The sequence below is a fragment of the Pygocentrus nattereri genome, chromosome 18 (genome assembly GCF_015220715.1).
Source record: "Pygocentrus nattereri isolate fPygNat1 chromosome 18, fPygNat1.pri, whole genome shotgun sequence".
Taxonomy (NCBI): Eukaryota; Metazoa; Chordata; class Actinopteri; order Characiformes; family Serrasalmidae; genus Pygocentrus; species Pygocentrus nattereri.
Genome location: NC_051228.1, coordinates 33307695 through 33316845, shown reverse-complemented (window position 1 = coordinate 33316845; position 9151 = coordinate 33307695). Strand labels below are relative to the sequence as shown.

General features: G+C 42.2%; 1 protein-coding gene across 1 annotated transcript; it reads left to right on the top strand.

Annotated features, from left to right (window-relative positions):
* Positions 1-542: 542 nt before the first annotated feature.
* Positions 543-8314, top strand: panx3 (pannexin 3). The gene is made up of 6 exons (XM_017691287.2): positions 543-709; positions 1282-1473; positions 5543-5685; positions 5951-6165; positions 6575-7308; positions 7853-8314. The coding sequence occupies exons 2-6, from the start codon at positions 1290-1292 to the stop codon at positions 7909-7911; spliced, it is 1335 nt and encodes a 444-aa protein (XP_017546776.1). The 5' UTR covers positions 543-709; positions 1282-1289; the 3' UTR covers positions 7912-8314.
* The last annotated feature ends 837 nt before the right edge of the window (positions 8315-9151 follow it).

Genomic DNA, 9151 nt, shown 5'->3' with positions numbered 1-9151 from the left:
CTCTGGCCTTACTTCTTACCTCCTCATTGTAACACACCAAAAACAATCATGTCCCTAAAGACCTCTAGCCATTTCATAGTTTTGAAACATTATAGCATGTACAGTCACCATTTTTATCCAGGAAATAAGGATCATTGTAATATGAAGGCCACTATTTTGCATGCAACTTGCAGCTATGTTGACTGTTGTGCATTTAAACAGGACTCTTGAGTAACTGAATTTCCAAAAAGCTCTGAGACATACAGCACAGAAATAAGTGCAGTTCTCCAGATTTCTCATGGTAGTTCAGTGAAGTGGTAGGTCTGCTCTTGGCTGCGTTATATAAATAGTGAGGGCAATGACAGGGGCAGGAAAAGCCACAAAAGCCAGGCGTGCTTGAAGTGGAAGGGCGCCACCAGCCTCATGCGCATTTTAGGGATGTACTGCCCTGTAGCCCTTCCCTACTCTATTCTACTGCTCTCCCTCTGTCTTTCTCTCTTTCTCTCTCTCTAATTGCTCCCCTGTTCTGTCTCCCTCTCTGTTGCTGCTCCTTCCCTATGGGTTCTCCAGAGTCCTATAACCCCTTTAATTACCCCGTAACCCTGGCCAGTCCAGCCTCCTGTTTAGTTCAGCCCTCCTCTAGTACTTAAAGTCCTCGCCAGCACCTTCTTGTCTTCTCCAGCCTCAGGAATAGGTCACTGCTGAAGCCACTGCATCAGGAGCACTGAAGGTACTGCATTTTTTCACACACATATCTTAGTTATTAATCCATAATTCCATGTGGGAAACTGGCAATCAATGGATTCTAATTAACCAAAATGTAGTAATGATTTCCTCAACAAAGAGAAAGTGCCGCAGAACTGGGCTATAAAAGTAATCAAATAGGACATCACTCAAGGCTGCATTTTCCTTCAATACTATAATTAATGCAAGGATCCACTGTTTTTACGCTTTTTTATGTTCTTACATTTATTTATATAGACTCTTAAAGGCATTTATAAATGGCTGAGACATGCGGTTCTATGCAAGGATTTTAGCTGAAAAAGGATCTAGAATAGAATGTGGAAGGTCCATTCACTTTGAAAAAGGTGGAGAACTTTCACCCCTCTAACACACCTGATTTGCACATTTTGTTCTATAATGAGCCACGTATAGACCGGTTCTTATAGTTGCTCCACTATGGCATCACTCAAACGCTCCGTTTCTGGCACCTTTAACTTTGACTGTAGCTGTAGTTGGTTGGTTTAGCTGCTTTCTATTCCACATTACATGTGTGTCATCTGTAAATCTTCTTCTCAACAGTCTTGGACATGTCCATTGCTAACGCGGCCGCTCAGGCTGTGCTGTCTGATGCCCTGCTTCGAGACAGCAATGGAGACAACCGCATCCGCCACCTGGAACTGGAGCTGCCCTTAGACAAAGTCATCAAGTTTGTGTCTGTGGGACTTCCACTGCTGCTGGTGTCTTTGGCATTTGCACGAGAAATCTCCATCGGTTAGCATCTTTGCTGTCTACATCCATTTGTATGAGCACTGATCTAGGATCAGCAATTCATCCATATGTTGATTATCCTACACTCTTAAAAAAAGTTGGTTGTTTAATTGTTATTTTGTAAAGGGAATGGTTCTATACAGAATCATGAGTTAAAGGGGTGGTGAAATGGGTTCTGCTACTGTAGCAATGTCAAGCTTGTGACAAGAGAAGAACCCTTTTTGGTGCTCTTTAAAAGGTTTTATATTGAACCATATAAGACACATTCTCCATCAATCCAAACAGTCATTTCACCATGCAGAGAACTTTTTAAGTATATCGCTGTTGTCTGAACAAAACCTTGCATCTCCAAAATGGTAACTTTACAGGAGAAGGAAAACAACTGTACTTCTAATGTAAGTCAGTGGAACCAGAGTTTTTTTGGGCCAATCCATTTGTCATTGAAATTTACATACAGTGTAAGGAGGAACAGGCATTTTCAAATGTCAAAACTGAAAAATGTCAAAAATGGAGATACGAGCTTTTCTTCAGACAGCAATGATGAAATGGTTATTTATAGAACTCATGGTACTAATTAGAACCATACTCTTTACTAAAGAACTCCTAAATAACCCTTAAATTATTCTTTTTAAAAGTGCAGATTAGCAGTCTTCCTTAAAATAGTTTCAGTAGTGTGAATCAGAGAAACAGTGAGCAAAACAAACTTGTTAATTTGTTTCACAAACCTTTAAGCAGAATAGCACTGGCATCGCTGACTTTTGGCACTCACTGGACTTTCCCAGGCTTAGAAGTCTTATAAAGAAAGTTATATGAACTCCAACTCCACGTTGGCTCAGTAGATGCAATTATGTATGCCTACCAAAAGTTATTTTTAAGTTTTATGTAAGAACTGTTAGTGCCTTGGAGTTACCTAATTAGCTCCCTGTCCAAAAAAACTGTAAAGGGCGTCATACTGGAGATAAGAGCACAATAGAATTAGCCGGTGCTGATGTTGAGGAGGTGTTAGACTAATGTGGGCTGGTGACTGACTGCTCGGCACTGGCTTTTTAAACCTTTGATATTGGCTTTGATATTAGCTGGATGTTCATTTGACCAGCGGAAATTGGGCTAATTTGGCTTGCTCTGCAATTAACCATTAATGTCACAATGTTGATTTAACATTATTTGGAACATGAATCAACATATTTAATCACCTTTTGCAAGGTGGTAATGGTCATTTGTTTTGGAAGGTCGTTAGGCTCCCGGCTGACAGGCCACTGGAGATTTAGATGCAAATGCCAATACATTGCTAGCATCGTCTTGCCAGAGGAAACTGTTTGTGCAGGGCAGGCGGGTGACTTTGAGTTTGCAATCAGTTCCTCAGGAGTTGGTCTGCAATCAGCTCACACAGATGTTAATTGGCATGAGGATGATTAAGAGAGACGTGGAAAGATGACAAGGGTCTGTAATTACAGTCAGCCTGCTCTTTCCCAGTTCTCTATTTCAGTTTAACCAGAGGATATGCTAATTAAAGCATCAGACGTGCAGAGCAAGCAGAGTCTGGTACAGTCTGGTAGAGGCTGGTTCCTGGTCACGGTCTGTGTTCGGAAATGTTTGCACAACACAGCTATCCAGGGGCGGAATATTAAGTTTTCTGATTGAGATGTTGGCAAAAATGCTGACCTTTCCAGCGGATTTTGCTTATGCTCTGTTTCTTGATACGTTCATTGTTCAAACTTCAGTCTCCGCTTAGGCTAACACTGTGGCATTCATTGAAATAAGAAGTCTTCCATGTCTGCCACCATCGTATCATGTAATTTGTCGAGACATGTTCTCTGCCCTGCACTTGTCCGTTAAAAGGGCTGTGGGGAATGTCTTGTTCGGGAAGTAAATTGGGGGTTGACTGTACGTTTTGGAGGGAGACACAGATATTTAAGCGGTCTATAAAAAGCAGGGGCTTGGCTTGTGCTCAGTGGTGGGGTCACACCCTCATGGACCAGAAACACCAGGCAGGGCATTCATTCTGCTGCTGCAGCTGCTGTGGTTTCTACCATCTGTACTCCTGAAATAAACCCTGAATTTAGGAAAACTGTGCCACCCTCCTCTCACGCCCTGCCTTTTCCATTTCACCAGGTGCCAGTGATGATAGCAGTGATACACTGATGATACGTGGTCTACAGTAGGGTGTAGTTCTCATGCCTCCACTCTCAATCTCGATCTGAAACGGTGCACTGTTGAGAACCTTGGATTTCTTGAGTATGGTGGTGATAGGAACCAGAGGTCATGATGAGTATGATGTAAATATAGCCATTTAATTTACTATTTAAAATGACCAGTGAACCATCATGTGTCCTCTGACTTTTAGATATAATGGAAATATAGTGGTAAATTTAAAAACTTTTTTATTTGGGTAAAGTTTGCCTTATGACACAATGGTTTAAAAAAATCCAAAACCTTACCTCAACTATCCTATAGCAATGTCTCAGGCGTCAGGCAACATATACATATCTAGCATATTCATAACTATCCCCACCATTGTGTACAATTTGGGCTCAGCTTAGTTATCTAGAATGACACATTTCACATCAAATCGCTCCATGATTTTGTTTACACCTTAACAAATTTGGAAAAAATTGGTGGGATAACAGTGCCAGAAGAGTTCTTTAAAGCGAACTACTTTTGATTCCTTATATGACCTCTCAGTACAAAAGACTTCAGGGCTGGTTTTCTTTAAGCCAGTTCCAATTAGGAATCATCCGTGGAAAATAACTTGAATTCAGGACTAGACAGAAATTGTGTCTGAGAATCCATTTAAATCTATTTTAAAAATAGATTGCAGTACAGTTATACACAAAAGTTTGGTCGAATTATATACTTTGTTGATTTTCTAGGTGAAAAAAGTCAGCAATCCTTTAACTTAAATATGGCATTTTAATGATGCATGATTTCTATCCTAATGTATTGTAAAAAATACAGCACAAAATGTTACACTATGCCACATTTTTTGTTTATTATTTTTTCAATACTTCAAATTTTATATATTTTATTATAACAAAGTGGAAGCGATTTGGAATGTCAGCAACTCAGCCACGAAGTGGTCGGCCACGTAAAATGACAGAGCAGGGTCAGCAGATGCTGAGGGGCATAGTGCGCAGAGGTCACCAACTTTCTGCTGAGTCAATCACTACAGACCTCCAATCTTCATGTGGCCTTCAGATTAGCTCAAGAACAGCGTAGAGAGCTTCATGGAATGGGTTTCCATGGCCGAGCAGCTGCATCCAAGCCTTACATCACTAAGCGCAATGCCAAGCGTCAAATGCAGTGGTGTAAAGTGCCACTGGACTCTAGAGCAGTGGAGACGTGTTCTTTGGAGTGACCAATCACGCTTCTCCATTTGGAATCTGATGGAAGACTCTGGGTTTGGCGGTTGCCAAGAAAACTGTACTTGTCTGACTGCATTGTGCCAAGTGTAAAGTTTGGTGGAGGGGGGATTATGGTGTGGGGTTGTTTCTCAGGAGTTGGGCTTGGTCCCTTAGTTCCAGTGAAAGGAACCCTTAATGCTTCAGCACCAAGAGACTTTGGACAATTTCCTACTCCCAACTTTGTGGGAACAGTTTGGGGACGGCCCAAGCAGGTCCATAAAGATATGGATGAGCGAGTTTAGTGTGGAAGAACTTGACTGACCTCCAACCCGATAGAACACCTTTGGGATAAATTAGGGCAACATCAGTGTCTGACCTCACAAATGTTCTTCTGGAAGAATGCTCAAAAATTCTTGTAAACACATTCCTGAACCTTGTGGAAAGCCTTCCCAGAAGAGTTGAAGCTGTTATAGCTGCAAAGGGTGGGCAGACATCATATTAAACCCTATGGATGGTGTGTAATGATTTATGCATGCTGTTTGCATGATGCTAATTAGCAAGGCTTAGGTTTCCATTACTCGTTAGCTACATTAGTCTAACAGATAAGCACAAAAGCAGTAAGCTTGTCTTGGCAGATCAACAATAGTCAGAGTAAATTACTGCTTTAGGGCCAGGATTACTGAAACTAAGGCTGTTTAAAACTAGCCAACTTTGTTTCATTGTCATTTCAGGTCCACAGATTAGCTGCTTTCCTCCCAGCAACTTCACAGTGAAGCAGGCTGCATATGTAGACACATACTGCTGGGACTCGCTGATGCACCATGAGTCTGACACAAATGGAAACTTCGAAGAGCGCTCGCTGTGGGTGCACAAGGTGGGGGTCTCTTCACAACATTGCTAACAAGAAAAGCAACAAAGCTTTAGACATATTGACTTGTTCTTCTGAGCTTTGAAACTTGCTGCTTTTTTTTAAATGTGTTAGAATCTATTACTGACAGAGAGATCTAATTAATGTGAAATTATCGGTCCCATCTAGGCATTAAAAATATGTCAACAACATGGCTTTGAAGTGAGCTTTGTCTTTAATTAAAATGAAGCAAAGCTAATGAAGGGTTTTGATTTTTCTTTGCGCTGTTTAGATATTCCCCTACTCCTTGCTCATGATGGCAATGATGATGTACCTGCCAGCTCTGATCTGGAAGTTCCTGGCTATGCCAAGCCTGGGCTCAGACCTGCTCTTCATCATCGACGAGCTGGACAAGTCCTACAACCGCTCGGTGCGTTTGGCTCAGAGCATCCTGGATCTCAAACAAAAAGCGGAGAACCTGCAGGAGTTCCAGATGGAGTTGCAGAGGTAAGGGAGAAAGCCAAGTGGGTTGGCATTCTTTGCTTTGCTCTTCCGTTTGTCTTGCATCTGCCAGTAGAGATAATTACATATGATTCTTCTCAGTTTCAGCTTTCAAACATGAAAGAAGGAATCTTGGACAGAATTGTTAAATAGTAGCACGATGAGTGCTAAGTTGGCAGAAATGTAATGTCAATTATCAGAGATGAAAGGCACTCACTGTTCTTGACTCCAAGACACTCCTTCTTGTGATACTTTATTATAAGACGGTAATAAAATCAGTATGAATATGCTGTAGCTGGAAGATTTTCATTAGGCCTACTATTGAAACTGTTATTGAACAGCAGGTATTTAAATCTCTTTGTCCAAAGAAAGTGGTCATCTGCTTCAAAGAAACTGTTTAATTTGCTGTTACCAGAGCCAAGAGGAAACGTTACTTTGATTACCCCCTGCTGGAGAGGTACATGCAGTGCAAACATGGCTCCTACTTCTTGGTCAGCATGCTCTTCCTGCGCGGCTTCCTCTTGCTGACCTTTATGTCCACCGCCTGCCTTTACCTGGTCTACTTCCACCTCTCGGCCTTCCTACAGGACGAGTTCAGCTGCTTCGTCCGCACCGGCCTTCTCCGGGAGCAGTCATGGGTGCCGGAGCTGGTCCAATGTAAGATGACCAGCCTGATGGTCTTCCAGGTCATTAGCGTGGCTAGTGGTGCCATCTATGTGTTGCTAGCTCCAGTCGTCCTCTTCAGTCTGCTGCGGCTCTTCTGCTGGGACACCAACTTACTGTCCCTGTATGAGGTGCTTCCTGCCTTGGGCCTCGTCAGTGGCCAGAAGCTGGGCTGCCCACTCAATGACCTGAACGTACTTCTCCTGTTTCTACGGGCTAACGTGGCACACCTTCGCTCCTACGGCCGCCTCAGGGCCCTGTGCTCTCTGGCTCCCCCTCAGGTGCAGAAGGGTAAAGGCATGCTGACGGAAGATCAGGCTGAGGAGGCAGCTGAGGCGGCTGAGGAGCTGGAGGAAGAGCTGAGGGAGGCCAGGGAGGAGGGCAAGCACAACCTGGTGGACATCATGACTGTGCTCGGGGCTGCCAGGGGGAACGTGGTGAACTGCCCTGAAGAGCGCCCTCTGGTGGAGGAGAACATGACGCTCGGTACAGTTACTCTCATCTATATGCTCAAGCGTGTCTTGCTGGTGGGCATATTTGTGTACATCATATGGGACGTTCAGAGAATTTTCACGTAATCTCTGCCTCAGACTATTAATGCAAGAGATCAGGGTACGTTTAGCCGAGGTTTAGCCTAGTTTTAAAAGGCCGGGTATATCAAAAGTGAAGATAAACAGATTATTTTAGGGTGTCATGACATTTATCAATGTGAATATAGATCTAGTTGTGTACACTGAGTTGTAAATCAAGTAACAATGAATAGTGACCAGTGCAACATATGTCTTATTGTGCTATGATTGCCATGAAAACAAATCGCCTCGAGTCATTTAAGTCGCCTTTTGGTGTAATTTGTGCAGAAGTAATACTACCATGGGTGACTCAAATGAGTGAAGGCAGTTGTTTTCTATAAGCCTTCTATTTAAACACATCACATCAGATTTTTCAGTATTCAAATTCTAAAGGAGGCTTTAAAAGAAATTGGTCCATGGTAGAATTTATACCCCTAACAGCCCTCTCTGTTTTTTTACAGAGCCTAACCACCAGGGGTACCATGAATTGAAGGAGACCACAACATGTTGTTTTGGCTAAGCATCCGTCAATGGACTGAACCATCATTGTAAGAGGGTTGCATATTAAGGGGAGACACCATAGATTAGCCAGATCCCATCTATACTACACGTTATCCTGTAGTTTGATTGAAAGAAAAAAAAAAAACAAATCTTGGACTGAGATTTTCCATTGACTGTTCTTTGTAGGTTCAGACTGAATCTTTATAGACCAAAGTACCTCAGGAAAGCCCAGGAAATCCTCCAAAAAAAGCCTCCATTAGAATGAATCGCTTGAAGATGTTTGTTTTCTTTATTTATTCTTATGTTATTTGTCTGTGATAATCTCTCTCTTTGTTGTATCTTTTGGCTCTTGACCAAGATCTTTACTTGACTTTTTCCCCCATCTATAAACAGTTAAAATAAAGTTTCTACTTGTATTTTTACCTGAAGTCTACCGCATTGATTTTACGCAAAAACAACATGGATCTTCAAATTCAAGGAGGGTTTATTTGGGTTTTGATTTGTTTTTCCAGCCAAGGCAAAAGTTGAGCTGACTAAGCCTTCTTTTAAAAAATCCAATCAGATCTAAACAGCAATGGCCTGCCTCAGGAGCTGACAGACGGTGCTGCTCACATTTGTGCTTTTCTCAGTCAATTCCAGACATCTGCCAAGCCGTCAAATTGACACCATCGCTTGCGTTATTGAGACACTGACAAGCATAACCAGCCTTAGGGTGTGGCTTTTCGAACACAACATATAATCTGATTTGCTCTTTTTGCGGCGAAACAAAACGTGGTTATATGTCTCAGACGGAAACATCACCCGCTCCTATTAGCATTCTCTGAGTGGCTCTGAAATCATCCTCCCACTTGTTTGGCTCTTTCTCAGATTCTAAAACCACCCCCGTGATAGCAGCTCAGCCCCAGGCAGCCACTCCCTCAGAGTGCTTTTTAAAACACTGTAACTATCAGTGGCCTGTAATGATGTCTGCAGTGCTTATATTTCAAACGTATTCAGTCTCCGTTCTCAGTCTCCTTCTTTAATTCCCTCAAAGCCATTTACAGTCTCCTGGTACCTTATAAATTACATATTTTGAGGAGCATTTCTAAACACAACCCAAGCAAGGATTATATATTTAGACACCGACAGCGTTGAGCATTTGAATATTAGTTAGATGAAAATCAGGCCCAAGGCCTCCTACACCAATTTTCCAAGGAGCGCGGAACTAGAAATAGTGTGAAATATTAACTTCTTAATATTTAAGAAAAAAATATTAAAAA

Excerpts from the sequence above, each read along its gene's own strand:
- panx3 (XM_017691287.2), top strand. The coding sequence starts at position 1,290 with ATGTCCATTGCTAACGCGGCCGCTCAGGCTGTGCTGTCTGATGCCCTG. Across the intron at positions 5,686-5,950 it reads GCTCGCTGTGGGTGCACAAG|ATATTCCCCTACTCCTTGCT; the intron begins GTGGGGGTCTCT and ends TGCGCTGTTTAG. Across the intron at positions 7,309-7,852 it reads GGAGGAGAACATGACGCTCG|AGCCTAACCACCAGGGGTAC; the intron begins GTACAGTTACTC and ends GTTTTTTTACAG.